Below are 22944 nucleotides of genomic sequence, written 5' to 3' on the forward strand. Positions count from 1 at the left end.
GAAAGAAGAGAGCACTAACAGTCAGTCCTTCTAGAACTCCCAGAATAAAAACGTAAACACCTGAAAGACTTTCCTCTATTCATTACTAAATGTCTTCCCTTTACTTCATTGTTAAAAGTAAAGAAGCTAGAAAAGATCAATGGTATTTGAGTCTAATTGTCGTTGTAAATAACTAATGCTTTCCTTTCTCTATCTCTATCACTTCACTCCTTTTCTCTACAATTGAGTTAATTTTATCCTTGTGTGGTAATGAAAAGTGAAAGTGACATCCAGTATACGCTGTAGTTATTTGTCTTTAATTTAACAATGTGTCTGTGTATCTATGTATCAGGTTTCTTTTGATCTATGCATCTACTGTCTCTCTCAATTTATCTCTCATTTCTTCTGAGTCCCTCCTCTCTCCTGCTTTTAATTTAACAATGTGTGTATGTATCTATGTATCAACTTTTCTTTTGATCTATGTATCTACTTTTCTTGTGATGTGATAAATATTTAAAAACAGGACACGAATGCCATCACCACTCACTGTCTCTTTCACTCTCTCTTTCTCTCTTACTTCCTCTCTAAAGCATTTAAAACACAAAACGAATGACATCACCACTCACTGTCTCTTTCTTTCTTACTTCCTCTCTGTCCTCATCTCTCTCACTTCTTCCTTTGAAGTAAGTGTGACAAATACCACAGGTATGTACAAAAAGAACAAGTTAGTGTATTAATATTATTAATTTAAGAAAACAGCTAGTAAAATTATGCATTCGATTAAAAATTAAAAGAAACCTTTTCCATAAAAAAAAAGTATTTTAAACATTTTCATTTGACTTACCCTAAATATTCATCAGTCCAAATATTCAACATCGGAAAATTGATGTCAGTAAGAACATTTTTCATTAATAATGGTAATTCAGGTTTAACAAAGTCATTATAAAATTCTGTTGTACTTGGAATGTAGGAAATATATTCCATCTGCTGTCCATTTTCAGAATGCTTTCCAAGTGGGAGCAGTTCTTCAGCCGAAGAAAATGCAAACAAGATTAACAAAAGAGACATCAGGTGATGCAGTTTCAATCCAGCCATATTTATTTATTTCATACAGCTGCCATCATATTCGGTTCTAATGAAAATACAAAGAAAAGAAAATGAGATTTCATAAATTTTAATACAATCTTCGCATAGATAATTCTGTGCATTACATATCAATATACAGAAATATAGTAAACATGATATTTCCAACATAATAAAAGTGCAGTTTATAGGCCAGATATATATATATTTTCTAAATTCAACTTGAGTATTTTGATAACCACAAAACAATGCAAAGTTCTGCAAAACATGTTGTAAGCATGTCTCTGTGGTAAGAAACCTGCATCCCAATTATGTGGTTTTGGGTTCAGTCCCACTGCATGACACCTTGAGCAAGTGTCTTCTACTATAGTCCTGGGCTGACCAAGACCTTGTAAATGGATTTGGTTGATGGAAACTCATATGGTGTATGTGTGTGTATGTATGTTTGTGAGTTTGTCCTCCATGACCATTTGACAACCAGTGTTGGTTTGTTTACAGTCTTGTAAACAATCTGATAAAATAAGTACTGGGATTGATTGATTTGTACAACTAAATCCTTCAAGGCAGTGCTCCATCATGGCTGTAGTCCAATGCCTGAAAAAAATTTGTGTCTATTAAAACTTTTGAATTAAGAATTTTCCTTGTACATTTAGTCTTAATATGCAGAGGACTCGAGTTTATGACAGTTACTATGGGAATCCACCTCACATATCTTCAATATAGCCAACAGATTTTTTTTTTAATTATAAGCACAAGCTAAGATGTAAAAGAGATTCCTGGTGTTGACATGAACTACTCAAAAAAAAAACCCCTCTCACTTCTCACAAAATTCAACACCTAAATATGAATTAGCATTGTTGTCATTACAATGCTCACTTTTCTATGCTTGCATAGGTCAAATGAGACTTGATGAGGCAGGTTTTCTACAGCTATGTCTTCTTTTTGTTGCCAAGCAAAGCAATACTTCCTGTTTCCATGCAAAATAATAATTCCCCATGTCCTTCAAAGAATGTACTCAGCAGTCAGCCATCTTTGCATGAAGATTGAAAACAAATGACACCATTTGTATGAATGGTGGCTTTATTTATAATCAGTGTGGAAATGTCTAGATGAGTACACACACACACAAACACACAAATGATGAGTTTCCATCAACTAAATTGACTCAAAAGGCACTGGTTGACCTTGATCTTGAAATATAGTAGAATATACTTGGCCCAGAATAAGCACAGTGAGACTAAACCAGAAACTATGTGCTTGTGGAACAAATTTCCTAACAAACTTGCACTTATGAGGTTCTAAGCTGTTGGAGATGCAAAACTAAATATTTTGCATCTACAATAGCTTAAAACTATTGTGCAGTTGTTTTACTATCAACATTTCTAACATCCCTTGAAGTAAAATACATTTCTGTCTTTTTAGTGGCCAATATATATTTTACAAAACAAGCTCAGCTGGAGATCTCTGAGTCAACTGATAATTTCTGTTAACACTATTTTATTTCAATTCATAGTGCTACATAGTTAATATTTTACATCAGCTACTTGTTATAAATTAGTCATATCTAAGCTTTGAAGCTAGATATATCAGATCATCCCATAAGTTCTGTCCGAATTTTGAATAAAGAAAACAAGTGATCAAATGTTATATTTAATTGAAATTTAATCATCAATGTACTTTCCCTGATTATCTATGACTTCCTTCCATCTATTTACAAGCTTTTTAATCCCATTAATGTAAAACTCTTTTGGTTTCAAAGTGAAGAACTCTGAAATGTCAGTTTCGACATCCTGGCTTGCGAAAGTTATGTCCTCCAAATAATTCTGTAAACTACAAAACAAATGGTAGTCTGAAGGAGCAAGGTCGGGAGAATAAGGTGGATAAGGAATTTTTTTCAACCAAGCTCTTCAATCTTCTGTGATGTGATCTTTGCAGTGTGGGGTCACGCATTGTCCTGATGAAACATCACTCCTTTTTGATTCATTAAAGCAGGTCTTTTTTTCTTCAAAGCTTGGTTCAAACACTCTAATTGCTGACAGTAAACTTGAGCATTGATTGTTGCATTAGCTAGTAACAATTCAAAGTGAATTACTTCTTTGCAATCCCACCAGATAGAGAGAAGAACCTTTTTCCCATGAAGTTCCCGTCTCGGTTGTGGTTGAGCTTTTCCCCTTTTACCAAGCCACTGTTTACGACATTTAACATTTCAATAGAAGATCCATTTTTCATCACCAGTCACAAGTCTATCCAAAAAGGGTGAATTAAGTTTGTGAGAAAGGAGAGAAGAGCAGATGTCAACTCGGGATTTGTGGTTGCTTTCAGACAATCCATGAGGCATCCATTTTCCAAGTTTGGGAACCTTTCCAAGTTGTTGAAGATGATGATGAACAGTTGTATGGTTTGAACTAAGCTTTATTGCCAATTCTTCAACTGATAATGCAGGATTTTCTTTAAGTAATGCCCCAGGGAGCTTATCAAACTGAACTGGACGTCCTGTTTGATCTTCATCTTCAAGGCTGAAATTTCCACTTCTGAATTTTGCAAACTATCTTCTGCAAGTTCTTTCATTCAAGCATTATTTCCCATAAACTGAATGTATATTTCGAGTTGCTTTGGCTGCAGAGTTTCCTTTTTTGTACTCATAAAGCATTATGTGCCTCAAATGCTCTTTGGATACTTCCATATTAGAAAAGGTTTTAATCAATGAAATTTTAATTCTATTATTCTGTAAAATAATATTTAATTAGTTTAAATGTACACAAATGCATAAAAATAGTTTTTAATTCCATTAGACTTTCTAAAATACTATTAAATGTCATTCAATTTTAAAAAAGGTAAAATTGGACAGAACTTATGGGATGACCTGATAATACTAATTTAACTGATGTGATGTTCCCTAGTATTAAAACATCAATATCAGTAAAGTATCCCATTCAATAATAGTATAGATTTCCCAGAAAGTTAATCATTTCTCAGAACCAGTTCATTCAATTTTTCCAGCTACTTCCTGTCCACTTATTACATATTCAAGAAAAATAAAATTAATCTTTTTAAAATGGGAGGGACTTGTTGCATTTCAAAAGCTTTCAACCCAATTCTCATGCCCTATTCATGAGCTATTTCAAAGCCCTATTTTCAAACAACATTTCATGCTGGACTAATTATATTTTCATCCATACCAACTAACTTATTTCTTGAAGTTGTTTTCTAAGAGAAGATCAAAAGCAGTCAATATCAATCTACCTTGTAAATTTTAACTTCAGTAAAAAAAGGATAGTCTTGAAATTAGCTCTAACTTAATCAGTTTCTTAGAAATAAATCTTTTTAGTGGTGTACCATGGGTACTTAAAGTGGGATGGATTTTAAAATCAGGTAAACTTATATGTATGACTTGTTTTATAAAATTTATTCTGAAATAAACATCATCATCAACATTTTGCAGATACCTTTCATGACATTAACCCTCATCTGTTTCCAAGCAAGATAAGAATCTCCTGGTCTACTGAACAATGAACAGCCCAAACATGGTTACATGGAGAGCTGGAAACAAATGACACTGTTTCATTGTTTCTTTTATTCACAAAGATTGCAGAACATGTCAAAAAGCCCTGATATGCAAACTGTCTGTATGAATAGTCAGGCTTATATTTACAATCTGCAAATATGTGGAGACATGAGGGAAATATGAACTCACTCTCACATAAAGTCATACACACACACATATATATATATATAATAAGCCCATTATATATCTACTGTGTTTTTGTATTTGGTTTGCGGGATGTGAATTCATGTACTGAAACAAATCTTGTTTTGTCTTGGGAGGGTCATTATGCCAATAATAATAAACACATGCACTGGTTTAATATCACTTCTTTATTAGTTAGTCAATCAGTTAAATATCCAATCAACTATCTAATTGATCATTTGCTTGACCAATCAATCAATCTGCCTTGAGACTCAAGGCAGACCTTGAAGACAGAGAGAGCATGTCATTGATGAGATTGCAAATAGCGACCAAAGGACTTTCACAAACAAACAACTGACTGATTGATTAACCAATTCATCCCCGTGTTCGATTCAGGTAATGTGATGTTGGGAAGCCACAAAAATGGCAAAATATCGGCATCCATCACACCAGAATTTGATTGGAGGTGAGTTATCTCACCTGTCTAGACTTTCAGGTGTTTTAGCACCCAGCATAAAGAAGGAGTCTTCCCCTAGGTGCTATACTGTAGCAAACAAACTAAATGTATACATTGAGTATGTGTGGTCAATAATATATATATATATGGATCAAAACAGTTTGATTCAAGTTCATTGGTACTCCAAGTTTCAAGCGTGATGCTAATCTTCAGCCATTCAAGTTCATTCTTGAAACTCGGAGTACCAATGAATTGAATCAACCTGTTTTGACCCAAACATGTAACTCCCAATAAATTTGTTGAGTGCCCTTCTTTTGTCCACTCACTTGTGCATTTATATATATATATATTTTATATATACACACACATTAAATCAAGAAACTGCTACACAATTTAATGTCTACTTTTCCATACTCACATTGGTCAGATGGTATTTCTCGAGGCAGATTTTCTGAGGCCTGATACTATTGCCAATAATTATGTTTCCAAACATCAAAATATTTTTTTCTGGCCAATATGATGCTCATCTATAATCATCTTTTGATTTCAAGACATAAGTATGGACAGGCATACACACATATTGAGCCTTCTTTCAGTTTTTATCAACCACATCCACTCACATTGCTATGCAGTGGGATTGACACTGAGACCACACAGTTGGGAAGCAAGCTTCTTAGCCACATCATCACCTCACATGCTTGAGGTGAATTTTCTTTCTACAAAGAAAATTTCAATTTTTCCCATTCTTGATTTTTGAGTTTGAAACCTAACCTTTTTACACCTCATGGCAATTGGATAACATTACATTTTGGATGAATTCTATAAATTAGTTTGCTTAGTCCTGCTATATATCACAATGCCACTATATCACTAAAGATAAGGCGGCGAGCTGGCAGAATCGTTAGCATGCCGGGCAAAATGCATAGCCATATTTCGTCTGCCAATACGTTCTGAGTTCAAATTCCGCCGAGGTCGACTTTGCCTTTCATCCTTTCGGGGTCGATAAATTAAGTACCAGTTACACACTGGAGTCGATGTAATCAACTTAATCCGTTTGTCTGTCCTTGTTTGTCCCCTCTGTGTTTAGCCCCTTGTGGGTAGTAAAGAAATATATATCACTAAAGACTAATGTTTCCATGTAATGATTTCAAGAGGGATACATAAAACTGCTCTCTTGTCCTCTGACTCATAATTCAGAGAACAAAACAAATGAAAGATGTTTTGCAAAGGTATGATTCACTTATCACTTACTGGTAAACTCTATCTATGCATAACACAAACCAATAAGGATGTTTTTTATGTGTTTGTTTGACCAGTCTGAAATTGCAGTAAAATTCTCAGAAATCACACTCTACCAACATGGATAAAATAGTCTGGGGTTGAACAACAACCGATTTACAGTTAAGCAAAATGAATCTAACAAGAATATTCTTGACTATAGACACAGACAGTGCAGGGGTGGTGAAAAGATGTGAATAATTAACATGACCAGTAAAACAATATTTTATCAACTTGACCAACTGCAACTGTACATTATGTAGCTAAGTTCATTAAGATAAAAACTTGCTTTAGAAAAATTAACTACTTAACACTTATTTTTTTAACAGATTAGTCATAGGAGGAAGGCAGCATCTATGATCCTTTCCAAGGTTTTCATGATTGGTGGATAGAAGTTATCTTTAGATTGGGAATCTAGCCACTAATGGCTCCTAAATGGCAGCCAGTGGTATTTTTATGTTAAAAACAAGTAGGTACAGCTTGGTTTATCATCATCATCGTCATCATCAGCATGATTTAAAGTCCACCTTCCATGCTGGCATGGGCTGGATGGTTTGACTGGATCCAGTGATCTACAGGGCTGCATAGTTCTCCATGTCAGCTTTGGCATGGTTTCTACAGCTGGATGCTCTTCATAATGCCAACCCAGTGAGTACAGGGTGCTTTTTTTGTGCTACCAGCACTAGTGGGATTGACAAGTAACTTGCAAGATGGAAAAGCACAAGAAAAAGAGAAGAGGGAAAAGGCCCCTCCCGATTAATTGGTGATGGCCAAGGGTATTTTAGAAAGAGGAGAGATGATTCTTTTTATGTCAGGGGCAAGCAGGCGTCTTGCTATACAGAAGATACAGAGCAACCCCACATTATATAAGGATAGATGAAAGTATCAGGGACAAAATTAAGCTGGTAGTCATGGGGTGCTAAAACAAAGACTTTGTCATTGTTGTAAATTACAAATAGGTTATTTAATTGCAAATTAAATAAATTAATTTACTTAATTTTTACATAATGGCTTTGTAGATGTGCAGCATAAACTTAGTGGATAATGAATATATGCTGATGATTTATAGTGTTTTGATAGCATAAGAGTTTAATACCTAAACCAACAAATAAACACTAGAGACCTGTGACTAGATAACTCATTCATATCAGTGACTTGCAGTAGGACTTCTGTTACTGGATATACATGTGGAAATTCACAAATATCCATAAAGAAACAATTTTTAATATGAGATGGATTGAACAGACTCACTCTGGTCACCTGAGTATGTGCATGTATACAGCTATTATTGAATCACAATAATACAATATTACATATAATTTATGTAACATTCAACAATTAACAGCTGATAATAATGCATTGAAACTATTGTAGCAATTTTTAATGAAGCCTGTTCAATCCATCTTCTCATTAATATATATATATATAAAGATGGATGAATAGAAGGAGAAATAGTGAAAAATATATAACAGCCAACAATATATGTATATTATTTAAGGAGTAGACAATTCAGGATCACATAGCCTATAAAATTCTAACTCAATAGTGTTTCAACTCATTCTAATATACACTACATATTGTTCCTTGTGTAATTTCATGTATAAACTGATGACCTCTCATATGTAGTTGAAAAATCTTACCACTGGGTTGAAAATTTTATTTATGGCTTCTTTAGTTGTTAGTAATCCTGCCCTCATGGATAATGTCTGTCTATATTTTTCATATTCAAATTCATCTATAGTATTTATTGTAAAATTTGTCAAATATTTTCTTAATCATTTTAAACAGGACCAGAAAGTAAACCAATAGCCATAAATTTAAATCTTTACTTCTTTATTAGCCTATGTATATATCTGACAGTCCAGTTCTTCCTTTTTTTTTCTATAAAAAAGGACATAATTCTGCTAATCTAATTCATTCTTATGACTAACCTCAAGCACCTATTCCTGAAATATTACAAGTAATCTCTTCTAGTCTTGACCTTTTCATTTACTATTTTATACACTCCTTTGGATACAGTACTGAGGTCTTAATTCTTCACCATCAGGATTTCTTTGCGGCACGCGTGTATCTCAATTTACAAATTCCAGGAGCTTAAAATAAAGATCAGCTAACTTGATCTTTCTTTCGTTAGAAAGATGTTTCAAAAGTGATTCTGGGGGAGGTTAAATGGTAATTGACTTAGAATGGATCTACGTCACGTAATTTTAAAGGAAAGAATGTTAAATACGGATGATTTGTCTGGTGTTGATGTAATATAACTGAATCAAAATAATGTGTTTTGTTGGTTTTTAATATAATATTTAATAATGGGGTATGTTATGCAAAATAAAAAGCTTTGAAATTTTTTTTAATCGAAAATATTAGAGCTCCAGTTACTATTTTTATTTAATCTTTGTAATTTTTACGACACTATTTCGATTTTTAAATTAGAAATGAATCTTTTCTTCACTAGCAGATGGTTAACAAAATTTACCAATTATTCTAAGACTATATTCGAAATGAATTACATTATCAACGTAAAAAATTGTGATTAACTTCAAAAACTGTTATTTATTTTAAGTGGTTAGCTATTAATAGTAATATTTCATAGTAAATCGCAATTACTAGAAAATGAATGCAAATTCTTACGTTAATATTTGTAATGCAACCCCGAGGATCCTAACAGTTGAAATTGACCTATTATCAATCAAAGTATAGTTATCATTCTAATGTTTTGGTAACTAACATACATTTTTTTGCTTTAATTTCAAACATCCCTGTCCAACTAAACTTCAGTAAAACAATTAGTGCATTAATCGTACATTGATAATATCAAAGACAATATGTTGATAAACTGTTTGCTTTTTAAACGACCAGTAAAATGTCGAAATCACCTGGTACCTAATGACATAATCACTCCCCTCCATAAATAAAAATGCTTAGTTTAGGTGAGCGTAAGAACCACACTGAAATGTAGCAATAATTTGATTCTTTATTAATTTGGGCAGATGTTTACACTGGATTAACCGTGCTGGTTAAAGTTAGCAGTGTGGAGTTACCGCTCTCTTCTTCAATGTTTATCTTCTCACCATCACACACTATCGTCACCTTTCATACTCCAAAATGCACTTAACTCGTTTAGCATGCTATTCCCAAATTAAACTCATTCATGATTATTTTAATACCACACCGAAAATGGAAAAAAAAAAAGAAATAAAAACCCCATTTAGAAAGGCACGTTTTATCTGCAGATATATATATATGTATATATAAAATTATTATATATTTCTCATTACTACTATTTCTATTAGACTATAATAGTGATTACTGCAAACATTATTTACCTTTACTGATGCGCAATAAAATCTTGAAGCGAACGTGTTAATTGACAATTGTTTTCTTTTCTCACTTGCAAGAGTTTTATTTATTTATTATTTATTATTAAAAGACTTGCAGCCTGAATCAGTATTTCCCAGCTTCGTCTCTACTCCCTCCCCTCCCCACCGGCCTTCACCTCCCTCCCTCCCTCTCTCTCTCTCAACAGTTCGACGACGACGCAATGAATGACGGTATATTTCATACTACCATTCATCGTCACGTGATTCTTCACATCAACATTCTTCTGTTGTGATCTATCTCAAAACGGAAAAACTTCTTTCCATCAGCTTTATATTAATTACAACTTGTATATGTTTTCCACTTTGTGCCAATGTATCCGTAAATTCAAGTTGACATGGTGAGTATTTTAGTTAAAAGTTGCGTACTTGGGATATTAAGCACATATTTCTCTCACACATATCGTTGTCATATCTAATGGCGCAGAGAAAGCTTCTCATAAAATATAGTTAAACGCAACTAATATCTCCTTTCCCCCTTCCTGGATGATGTTAATATGTTAAGCTACTGTCATAAATATATGTAATAACTTTTCAAATAAATTTACGTTTTATAGATATCTATTAATCTGGTTGAATTAGTTTTGTAGTTGTTACTTTTTTTTTAAATTTCACAACTACTTCAGAGTGTTTTTTTTGTTTTTGCTTGTTTTATTTTTTAAATTACAAATTGAATTTAGTTCATCCTTAACTTTGATCTTGCATCTAAAATACAGTAAGATAATTATCTTTCTGGTATTTTTTTTAGCGTGTATAAAGAATTTAATGTGTCTGAACAAATCTAAAAATTAAAGTTATTTATTATAATTTCTCATTAATTCAATTAAAATATGATTTTAAAATATGCAATTCCGTTTCTTAACCAGATATATTACATATATATGTTATACTGATATGATCAACTAATTCTCTGAAACCATTTTCATTAAAGTTTTATATGAAGTTAATCTTAGGCATTTCATTAGTGTTGTCTGGCAACTAAAAAAAATCAAACCTAATAATTAAAATATGAGAAACATTTCGTGAAGTGAATTATATATATAAAAAAAAAGATAAATAAAAAAGAAAACCCCATCATGGCAATATATGTATGTAGTGCATAATTTACAATCCGTCCATTATTTTGAAGTAATATTGTATGTGGTCTGGCACATACCATACTGTTTGATATGCAGTTTTATCATATGGTTTCATATTCTCCATACATCATGCAACTTTTAGATATAACTTCTGGGTGGCTTAATTTGCCCTGACTCCTCTACAAACTGACTTTTGGTCAGACAAACTATTCTAAGTACAAGCTGTTACAGACAGTAGATTTATTTCATTTAACACATAAAATGTGAAAATATATTGCTATATTATTTTGTTAACTTGTTGCACTATTTAACTGAAAATAAATTCTTAAAATTGCTTTTTTGGGGGGGATTAGTATTCATTATTTCATCAAAATAACTCAATGGAACATATCACTAGAGACTTTCTCAAAAATATGATAGATCAATAATATACTTAAGGTAGTTTGATGAAAGACTAACACAATAATATTGAATTCTGAAGGAGAATCCTGCTACTATCTATGCTTTATTAATATTGACTTATACTTTTAGCTCATCTGTATTAGTTTTTGTGTGGCTACATTAAAGTATCTTGGGGCTTATGTCCATTTTCACTTTCTGATTTCAGAGCTTAGGCCCTTCAAGCAAAAACTGAAATAGGTTTGTTCATGTGAAAAACAAATTTTACATTGTTATTTAATTTTATTGAACAAAAAAGATTAAGAATACTTGTGAATCCTTATGAATATCTGAGTAATTTAAACCAGTGTAATGTAATATTAATGTGAAAACAATATTTAGCAAAAAGTGTGAGAATGAAAGAAATAAAGGGATTAGGAGTAATCTATTTATAGAAAAAGACTAAAGATAATATACAAATATACAGTGAAAGAAATAGTGACAATAGATTCTTAAACTTGTTAAAAATTAGAACTAAAGTGGTCAGTTATTTTAGATGGTTAAATAAATATGCATAAAAAAAATCATTGATTGGACAGTTTAAAATGACCACTTACATAATGTCATATAAATGGAATAGAAAAGATTATCCCAAATGGATACCATTGAAATAGCATGTGTATATATAGCAAACAATGAAGCTTCCTTTGGATATAGCTTAAAATATGTGAAGAGGTACATGCTGACTAAGAAAAGAATTTGTAATGGACGATGACCTAGGAACAATTCCTGAATAATGTCTGACGTGTGTCATTACAATGAAAGCAGGAGTAATATTGCTGTAACATTCTAAAATGAAATATTGAAGGTCATAAAATAAATAACTTGATACAGTCTTGTATTTCTGAAGAATCACAGGTGTGTTTTTTGTCTGCTTTATTCTTTGTTAGTGTTATTGGAATCTTTATTTTTACAATATATCTTTACTGATCTTTTATCATGAAGTAGAAATTATTATTTTGTAGCCATGTTAACAAATAACCTTATATAATTATCTTGCTATAGGATATAATATTTAAGACCTCATAAACTCAGTTATAAAATACAAATACATTATTCTTTTCAACTTTCAAACCACATGTTCAATATCTAAAAATCAGAAATCCATTCCATCTTACTTTTCATGTTATCTTCTCAAAGTATAAAAATGTTTAGATAGCATTAGTTGTAGTTTAGTCTTCAGATATGTTTGCTTCCATTCAACCATATTTGGCCGTCCCTATGCAATTTTTATTCTTTGGTATTGTGTTTTGAAACTTTGTATAGTTTTGTTATTGATAGTGCTTAGAACATTCTTTATATGCAGTTCGCTTTATGTTTGTCAAACCCATGCCAGCATAGAACATGGACTTTAAAATGATGATTCTTTTGATATTCTCTTAGTAACACTATTAGCAATAGCTTCACTATCAAAAGAATTTGATATTTAAGTGGCTAAAAAAATTGAACAAATTATGACATGATCCATGGTTACATGCTGTCCCAAATACAAGGACATCATCATCATTTAGTTCTGTTTTCCATGCTACTTTGGGTAAAGTGGTTTGACTGGAGCGGGAGAGCTGTACTGGGTGTCAATCTGTTTTGGCTTGGATTTTATGGCTGGATGCCCTTTCTAATACCAACCATTCCACTGAGTGTACTGGGTGTCATTTATATGTCATTGGCACAGCTGCCTTTCACATGTCATCGGCACTGGTCGTGACTACAATTTCACTTTGCTTGATGTGTCTTCTCAAGCACAGCAAATCATCAAAAGTCTCAGTTACTTATCATTGCCTCTGTGAGACTCGACATCTGAAGATCATATTTCACCACTATCTGTTTTCCATGCTGGTATGAGTTGGACAGTTTGAAAGTATGTGGTGAGTCACAAGGTTCAGTTTTGGCATTGTTTTCCTTCCTGTGACACTTGTGAAGACCTGTGAAGACCTGTTGAGGCAAGTGAAAATCAAATCAAATCAAATCAAAATAGATGAACATCAATGGAATTTGTATCTTTGTGGTACCAGTGCCGGTGGCACACAAGAAAACCATCCGAACGTGGCCGTAGCCAGTACCGCATCGACTGGCCTCCGTGCTGTGGGCACGTAACAAACACCATCCGATCGTAGCCAGTACCGCATCGACTGGCCTCCGCGCTGTGGGCACGTAACAAACACCATCCGATCGTGGCCGTTCGCCAGCCTCATCTGGCACCTGTGTCGGTGGCACATAAAAACACCATCCGAAGACCCGGCAAGACTAGTCAGGCCATAACCCGTGGCCCCTACCTGGGACGTAGTCAGTCCACCTGTGCATACCTTCCTTCTTGTGACACTTGTGAAGACCTGTTGAGGCAAGTGAAAATCAAATCAAAACAAATCAAAATAGATGAACATCAATGGAATTTGTATCTTTGTGGTACCAGTGCCGGTGGCACACAAGAAAATCATCCGAACGTGGCCGTAGCCAGTACCGCATAGACTGGCCTCCGTGCTTTGGGGACGTAACAAACACCATCCGATCGTGGCCGTCCGCCAGCCTCATCTGGCACCTGTGTCGGTGGCACATAAAAACACCATCCGAGCGTGGCCGTCTGCCAGCCTCGTCTGGCACCTGTGTCGGTGGCACATAAAAACACCATCCGAGCGTGGCCGTTCGCCAGCCTCGTCTGGCACCTGTGTCGGTGGCACATAAAATCACCCACTACACTCTCGGAGTGGTTGGCGTTAGGAAGGGCATCCAGCTGTAGAAACACTGCCAGATCTGACTGGCCTGGTGCAGCCTTCGGGCTCCCCAGACCCCAGTTGAACCGTCCAACCCATGCTAGCATGGAAAACGGACGCTAAATGATGATGATGATGATTACAGTTGGATGCCAGCCACTTTACAGTGTGTACTGAGTACTTTTTTTTCATGCCACTGGCATAAATGTTGGTTGCCATGTAATTTGCAAGATAAGAAAGTGCAGTAGAAAGAAAAGGTCCCTTCACTAAATGGGTGGGGAGGTGGCTGTATGCCAGGTGTTGGGGGTCTAAAAAGTATGACAGAGGATAGCTCAGGTGTTTTGCTATATATCAGATACATGGCTACCCTACATTATTTGTAGTGGTGGGGGCGAGGGAGTAGTTAGAAGATGCAGATGGTGGTGACTAGATGCCAGAGCATCGCAAGATACAAGGTGATACTGAAGGAGAGTAGCAAATGTTCTGAAATTGGAGGAGAATTGAATATAGTGAGTAATAAGCGAAGGTGGAAATGCAGTTTGGGAAATATCAGTATGGAGTGGGAGAGAGTATGGAATATCAATATGACAAGTTGAAGTAAACTGTATGTAATATTGGCAACTGCTCTGATATCTCTGCTTTTATGAGTTATAAAAAATTTCTTTCTACATACAAAATACATAGTCTTGAAATCTCAAAACTGTCATCTGTCATAGAAGAATAGTAATTGATATGTAAAATATATAATACAAATTCTTGTAGAGCATAGTTTGGCCGATATAATGTAACTTAACATCATGACAGATATGCAATTGGTCTCTTTAACATTAGTTTATTGATTTCCTACCTTTATGTAATATATCTTCCTCAGCTTATGTTGTTTAGTTTATCGTGTATTTCTCTTTTATTTTTATCCTGAGTCAATCATAACTGAATCTGCTTGCTTGTTAACAACGCATATTTTCCTCAGTATCATTGTTTTACATATTTTTATGTTCATAGCCACAACAAATATTTAGTTGACCAAGTTAAAGTGTTGGATTACTTACCAAAACATTGATAGCTCATACTACTTCACTGGCAATACATTGTGTTCTAAACAAATTATTCTTGAATCTGCATTCCTCCTGGCTGTAAATAAGTATGTTTCACTGAATGGGAATATTGTTTAATTAATGAGTTTCGCTGTGTTGAATAAGTCCGTGCCCATCAACAGAATGCTGTTTTACATCACAGGTGGTCAGTTTGCCATTTGGTTGGAGTACTAGTTTGGATTCTATGCTGTATATGATATTATGCAACAGTCTTACATTAAATTCTTGCTCAAATAAGATACCTCTCCTGATTACAAAAGATTCTGTTACAGTGATTACTTATTAATATCATGTTGTAAGGCGGCAAGCTGATAGAAGCACTAGCATGCGGGGAAAAATGCTTAACTGTATTTCATACATCTTTATGTTCTGAGTTCAAATACTGCTGAGGTTGACTTTGCCTTTCAATCTTTTGAGGTCAATGAAATAAGTATCATTTAAGCATTGGGGTTGATGTAATCAACTCACACCTTTCTCTGAAATTGCTGGCCTTGGGCCAAAATCTAAAACCAATATCATGCTGTCCTTTCTCTTTATAGTTGTCATTCTGTCAGTGAATTTTCTTACACTTCACTAGTTTTAATCACCCATAAGGTACTGTACAGGCTTCTGCAGATCTAACATTTCATTGTAAGCAAAATTTATATTTATATCTTCCAGACTAGTGAAGGCCAAAGACTCTTGCTTAAACTTTAACAATTGTGTAGATATTGTAGCGCCCTTCAGTATCCTCATGAGATTAACTTAGAGAAGCCATACAAAGCAGCGTGACAATATTTGTCTGTTGAATAGGATGATATACGATCTTTAATTCAGTACAAGTTTTAGTTTGCATTGCTTTATCAAGTTATAGTGTTTTTGATAGTAAATATCTCCAGACCAGTATTTGACAAGTCCACTATTGTGTTTCACTAGAATTGTTTCAAGTGCACAAAAGTCTAGTATTTTCATTTCCATCAAGATTTAATTTAAATGTGACCCGTAGTCTCTATGTAATTCTTAAAAATCTTTCTCCATCATTGATGACAATGATTTCATCACTAGTGACCATTATGTTAATAATTGCAGAATTGTTTGTTGGAACTTTGATCTTTTTCCTCTTTCAGGTAAGCAAGATATAGGTATGTTTAAAAAAAAACTGTTTAATCTTGCCTATTTTCATTTTCTAAAAGATAAGACTGTGGTGTACTCAGTGTCTAATTAACTGCTCACCAATGCAATGATGCCCATATACTTGCACTAGATAGAACATTTATAGTCTAACAATTGCAAATCCTCTGCATTCAGGGCCCAGTCTCACTTCTGTATTGTACACAAGTATCATACACTTTGCTCTTCATTCTAAAGTAGCGGCTCTTTGTTAGCTCTTTGAACTCTTTCCACCTCATCCTTACCCTGGGTACTATGATTTCAGAGCACCCACTTCTACTGCCAACTAGATCACCTTGGTAACAAAAACTGTTGACTACTTCCAGAAAGCCTCTTGAACAGTTGTAAGAATCTATTTCCTGAATGCTCTTTGTACTTAAAGCTCTTGTGCACCTACTGTTTACACTGGGCACACTATTAAGTTTCTACCTGCTCCTTTTCTACTTATTGAGCATTCCTGACAACATCAGTGTCATGTCTCATCTATTTGATATAACTTTAGTCTTGTCTAAGTTTACTTTAAGGTCCTTTAATTCCAGGTTTTGCTTCCATGTTTGCAATTTCTTCCACAGATCTACGGATGCTGCTGTAAGAATAAGGTCATCAGCACACAGGAGTTTCCATAGACAGCCAGTCTTATTTAATGCACGTTATTGGATAGCTTAACTTTTTCAAAGATGACACTGTTCATGTAGCTATCTTCTTGACAGAATGTTGACATTTTATTTTTAAGCTTGGTGGAATGTTATGATTATTATAGAAATTCCCTTCAACATGTATATGAAGTATGTTACAGGGACTGGGATTACTTTATATGTATTGATACTTACTGAAAGTTTGTAGTCTTATGAGTCAAGATATTTGTGCATAAAAGGCTCGTGGGAGCAACAAGCATTTGGTTTTCCAAATGCACTTGAATATTAATTTGGATGAGCAGAAGAGCATGGATGATTACAAACTCCGTAAATAGATTTCTGGAGTAGTGAACAAGTTCTATTGTTTCATTGATAATTCTGTATGTAGGTAGGATTACAAAATATTTATTTTTTTTTGTTATGAGATTGAACTGGTATTATTTCTTGTATTTTTACTTTACAGAATGATGCTGAAACTTACATCATGTTCATATCTGAATGCACCAAAATGATTTGTAATTAATGAATATTTTGAAGAAAATGGAGTCAATGGATACTAATGATTCACCTTCAATACTTGAGTCACCACTGATGCAATTAGCGAATGCTAGTGCTTCTGCTGTAAGAGCTGATCTGCCGACTGAAGAAACCCCTAAAGACCAGCCACGTGTGTACACCAATGAGGCATTTTCAAGTGAGGATAATACCTTGGCAAAAGAGAATAATATATCTAATGTTTACTGCACTCAACAACTTGATCAAAAGGAATGTCTCCTGAATTCTCATCAAATGGAGTCTAATAAGGAAATGGAATTAGTATCTACTGATAGTTTTGAAAGTAAATTATCAAACTTTCAAGTAGATGCGCAACCAAACATTATTTCTCATAATTGCTGTGTTTCTACAGCTAAAAATTCCCCTTTCAGTCAACCAGATTTTAAAAAATGCAATAACAAAGATATGATATGGGATTCACAACACTTACTGCACACACCACAAATTCAGGACAATAATGACAATTTTTTCCCATCGTCAAATTGTGATTCAGAACAATCTAAAAAAAATTCCACTTCTAGTGATGATAATTCATCTTTTGAATCTAAAAATAATTTAAATTCATTGGCAGGAAAAATAACTTTATTACCAAAAAAATGTATAAAACCTTTTAACAATATAAGTGATACTTTTGATAAAATATCTAATAAGGAGGAAATATCTTACAACAAACAAGATCAGTCATTAAGTAGTGACTGTCAACTTGAATCTTCTGAGATAAATACTTTTGTAGAACCAATATCCATTCCTAATAATGACAATGTTAAGGCATGTTCTAAAAAGTCTGCATCACCTGAGGCTTCAATTGAGCAAAATAGATCCCCAAATTGCAAAAACGATTTTGATTCTTCACTTAAGGAGCTGCAACGAGTTTCTAATTTTCAAGTTTTGTCTAGTAAGGAAGAAACTCATGAAAGAAATTTAAAGACTTTTGTAGAGTTGCCTCCAGAAAGTGAAAGCAAAAAAATTGCTGAAAAAAGTACTGGTGAGGAAGTATTTTTAGTACCTGAAAAAAATTTGACAGTTTTAGCTCCTAATAAATTATCTAAAGTAACAGAAGAAAATACTTCTGATCATTTGCTTGATGAGGGCAGAACTCTCTCAAAATCACCAACTGAAGAGGCTTCCAGTTTTGTTACTGCTGATACGTCTAAAACAGATGAAACTTCATTACCAATTACCAGTTTTACTATGAATAATGATGTAGCCCATAAACAAGTTCCAGATGAGGTGTTGACAGATATAAAAAAGAAAGCAAATACTCCTGAATTAACTTCCAAAATTGAAGCGGATAAAGATAACGTAAACACGGTTTATTCTCTTAATAAGTCCTCTGAAACTGATCAAGATGATAAAAACATTTCTTCATCTCCTGCAAGAGCCACTATTTCTGAGACTGAATCCAGTAATGTTTCTAAAAGGCCACGCAGAAATATCAAGGCAAAGCGCATATTTTCTGCATCATTAAATGATGCTAATTCAGCCAATCAAAATGAAAAGAGAAATGTTAAAGAGTCAAGAAAAGAATCTCTGTGCTTAAAAAAAAATAAATTACTTTCTGCAAAGAAGAAGAAGTTGAATCTATCAAAAAAATTACATGTTGAGGAAGATGAAGATATTGCAGAGCAAAAAAATGCTCAAATTAAATCATCTAATTATTTTAAAACTGATCAATCAGTTCCAGTAGTTTTTACTTCCAGTCACTCTTCCATATCTTCAAATCCTTTAGATACTGTTGGCATGAAAACAGTTTCAAGTAAAGCAAAAAATTTATTAATAGTTCCTAAATCCACATTTACTGTGAGTTCTCCTGATGAAAACCAATCAATCAATAAATGTTTAACCAAAAATCGAAATAGTAAACCAAAATCTGTTACAAAAGAGAAAAGTTCTTTACATACAAATGTTGGAAAAGAAGCAACAAAGAATGGTGAAAATAAGTCTTCTTTCACTAAAATTAATAAAAATAGCAGTAAAAGAGTCCTTTCAGAAATAGCTTCGACGTCTTTTGATAATAAAGTCACAAGTGATTCATTTTTAAATAGTAGTATTTCTTCAAACTTTTCAAAACCTGATGAAACTGAATGTAGTATAATTTTACCTTCCAACATGCCTATTACTTCCTCTAATCTTGCTACTTCATTTCACAATGAAGATGTAAGTCTCAATATTACTGAAATTGAGAATTACATTAAAAAAGAGCCCACAGACATCTCTGAGTTGAATGAGTCAGCAAGTTCTAAAGTTTATGATAGCAAAACTGAATCAGTCTCTAATGCTTCCAGTTCGGTTGGTGAAACTCATGAAATAAGGAAATTGCTTAATGCTAGTTCAAATGCTACTCAGTTAATTAGCACAAATTCATCAGGCTCATCAACAACAATTTCCAATGCACAACCTCTTGGTTCTGTGAAAATTAGTCCCGTATCCCCTTATGCAATATTTTTACCAGTTTCTCTTCCTTCTGGTTCAACTGTTCCTACTACTGCATCAATATCGTCAAACAGCTTTCAGTTAAAAGTTCCAAATGTTCTTAGAAAAGAAAAACCTTTGTTACCAAATGATAGTATAATCTGTAAGAAGTCAGATGGTACAGGTCAGTTGGCCAACAATTCAAAACAGAAAAAATTTAGCAGAACTAATCTTATTCCTGCATATTTTCCTGCTCCTTTACCTAAATCTCTAATAGATAAGATAACTGTTAGTTATCATTCATGTGCTGAGTGTGGTGATACTTTTTTATTTAAGTCAAGTTTACATATTCATAAGACTCGTAAATGCATGCAAATAACTTATAACTGTGACAATTGTACAACGAAGCTTATTTTTTATAATAAGTGCTCTGTGCTGGAGCATGTCCGTTCGCATTATCCATCTCAGCCAGTTACTATTAAACTTGATAAAATGGACATTGTTCCACTACCTGAAAGTATAACTGACATTCTTGAAATAGGGGACTGTGAACAAATACCAGTACACAAGACAACAGAAGAGAGCAATAACTTCGATTGCATTGAATGTGGTGCCAAGTTCCATACCGCTCGTGCTTTAGCTAACCATTTTGGACATTCAGAAACTGCTTGTACTTTTACTTACTACTGTGCTCTGTGTCAAACTTATTTACCTAGACATTGTGCACAGAAGGCACATCGACGTATCCATCATGAAAAAACACCACATGTTTGTCCAGAATGTGGACAGTTAATACCTAACCTTGTATCTTTCAGGCATCATTTAAAATATAAATGTGTTCATTTTTCCCGTATTGCACCACTTACATGTCCTAAGTGCTTTGCAAAATTTTGCTACAGTCCAGAATTAAAAGATCATATTATTTCTATACACAGTGAGACTTTTATCAAATGTTCAATTTGTCCAATGGCTTTTAAAGCCAAATCTTTTTATCAAAACCACCACCAAAGCATACATTTATCTGAACAAGAACAAAAAAAGGAAATTTACAAGTGCCCATTGTGTGATACAGTTTTTCATAATATCCAACAATTAATGAATCATGTTGATGTTCACATAAATGACTTAAAAGTTGGTGTTGATTATGCTTTCCGATGTTCTGTTTGTTCTGTTATATTTGATAGACGCTCACTTTTGTTGTCTCATCTTGGAAATTGTCATCATCTTGATTTTATGCAACATAGGTGTGAATTTTGTGACTGTGTTTGCAAAACAGCCCATAATCTCCAAACCCATCAGAAAGCAATCCATAAAATTGAAATGTCAAAAATTAATAGCAAAAATGAAGCAAAAACGGAAAATGAGGCTATAAAATCTAAAAAATGTAAGGATAAAGGTATTGCATATTGTTCTTTATGTCAAATATTTTTTGCCACTGAAGGTCAACTGCAAATGCATTCATCAAAGGTTCATGAAAGTAAACTTAATGATTCTTCTGCAGTTACTACAAGAACTCGAAATACACAAAAATTTTGCCAATACTGTAGTGCTCCCTATAAATCTTGGAATCGTCTCATGCAGCATATTTTAGGACATCGGCAGTCAGGAGTTTATATGTGTCTTATGTGTACAAATGCTGCTTTTCTTACAAAAGAAGATCTCCATAAGCATGAGGAATTTTGTAGTGGAGAATCTAGTCAAGGAAAGTTACCAACTGTGTTTGAATGCAAAGAATGTCATGAGCTTTTCAAGCAAGAGAACTGGTTAATAGCACATCAGAAAAATATCCATTCAAAGAAACCCATGTTCCCTTGTCATTTATGTAACTTAGTGTGTAAATCAAATGACTCCTTAGTTAAGCATATACAAATATCACATGAAAAGAAAAAGCATTTTTATTCATGTCAAATTTGTAAAGAAACAAACAAGGAAAAGATATTCAGACGTCGGATCCAACTTGAAAAACATATAATTTCTAAACATAAAACGCTTCGTAATAAAAGCAATAATTCTAAAATAGCGCTTCAACCAAATGTAGCTAAGCAATCTACAGAAACTGACAATAAGGAGCAAGCACATGGTATTAATGTGGATAACCAACCCATAAAGAAACTAAAAACACAAGAAGAAACTTTTTCTTGTGTTAAATGTGTGTTTACCACTAAAGATCATAACCTGTTTCAAATTCATACACAAGAGCACAAAAGAGTCAGTGATGGCATCAGGTGCAGTGAATGTGGATTGTGTTTTACTGCAGTTGATTCACTTCGGATGCATTTGTTTATGATTCATAAAATAAAACAAACGAATGAATTTTTGAGCAGTCATGGTTTGCTTTATAAAAAAAATAAACTTAAAACAGAAAATGCTTTAGAAAGTTCTCCACAACAGTTAAGTAATATAGAAAATAATGCAACTGAACAAGCTCAATCTTTTGAATGCAATGTATGTTACAAAGTGTTTGAAAGCGAACATCTCCTTAAAATACATTTGCGAACTCATGGAATGGCATTTATTCGTTCAAAACGTCTTAACTTAACTGAAACAACATAAATTTTTCATGTTTTTGCGTTATTTATTAAATATTATGACCTTGCATTCTATTTTTAATTCATGCATTCTGCCATACTTTTTTTACACTTCTCTTTTGTTCAATACTTTTTAGATTGTATTTGCTGTAGTTTAATGTGGAGCTCAACAGATTAATCTTCACTCTTTCTTTCTAATGTTAATTGCATCATCATTTCACATTGTAGCTTAGAAAATACGAGATGCAAACTGATACTGTTGTGAATTGTTGATTTGAGTTTAGCCTAATCAAGCAGATCTGTGATATCTTATCTTTTGAAACTCACTTTATCTGACTACCTTTTGTTTAAGGATGCTGCTGGTGTCATGTAAAAGCATCCAGTTCACTCTGTAAAGTGATTGCCATTAGGAAGGGCATCCAGCCATAAAAACCATGCCAAAACATTCAGTTGAGCTTGGGGCAGTCCTCTGGCTTGCCAGCTC

The 22944-nt window shown here is 33.7% G+C and overlaps 2 protein-coding genes across 4 annotated transcripts in view; one reads left to right on the forward strand and one right to left on the reverse strand.

Moving 5' to 3' along the window:
• The window catches only part of LOC115209674 (lysine-specific demethylase JMJ30-like), a 35013-nt gene extending 25050 nt beyond the window's left edge, over positions 1-9963 (reverse strand). For both annotated transcript variants that reach the window (XM_029778145.2, XM_036501120.1), the window contains exons 1-2: positions 9812-9963; positions 824-1111 (exon numbers count right to left, since the gene is read on the reverse strand). In XM_029778145.2, the coding sequence (XP_029634005.1) occupies positions 824-1074 (251 nt within the window). In that variant the 5' untranslated portion in view covers positions 1075-1111; positions 9812-9963. The remainder of the gene's footprint in view (positions 1-823; positions 1112-9811) is intronic.
• Positions 9964-10026: 63 nt separating this feature from the next.
• LOC115209222 (zinc finger protein 687a-like) lies at positions 10027-22542 on the forward strand. 2 transcript variants are annotated; one of them, XM_029777491.2, is made up of 3 exons: positions 10027-10203; positions 11549-11580; positions 17429-22542. In XM_029777491.2, the coding sequence occupies exon 3, from the start codon at positions 17488-17490 to the stop codon at positions 22483-22485; it is 4998 nt and encodes a 1665-aa protein (XP_029633351.1). In that variant the 5' UTR covers positions 10027-10203; positions 11549-11580; positions 17429-17487; the 3' UTR covers positions 22486-22542. The 2 variants fall into 2 exon arrangements, with proteins under 2 accessions (XP_029633351.1, XP_029633350.1); XM_029777490.2 differs by lacking the exon at positions 11549-11580 and having other exon boundaries at positions 10028-10203.
• Positions 22543-22944: the final 402 nt, after the last annotated feature.

This window comes from Octopus sinensis, linkage group LG3 (assembly GCF_006345805.1).
Source record: "Octopus sinensis linkage group LG3, ASM634580v1, whole genome shotgun sequence".
Classification (NCBI taxonomy): Eukaryota; Metazoa; Mollusca; class Cephalopoda; order Octopoda; family Octopodidae; genus Octopus; species Octopus sinensis.

What these genes read in the sequence shown, in the direction of transcription:
- LOC115209222 (XM_029777491.2), top strand. Translation starts at nt 17,488, where the DNA reads ATGAATATTTTGAAGAAAATGGAGTCAATGGATACTAATGATTCACCT.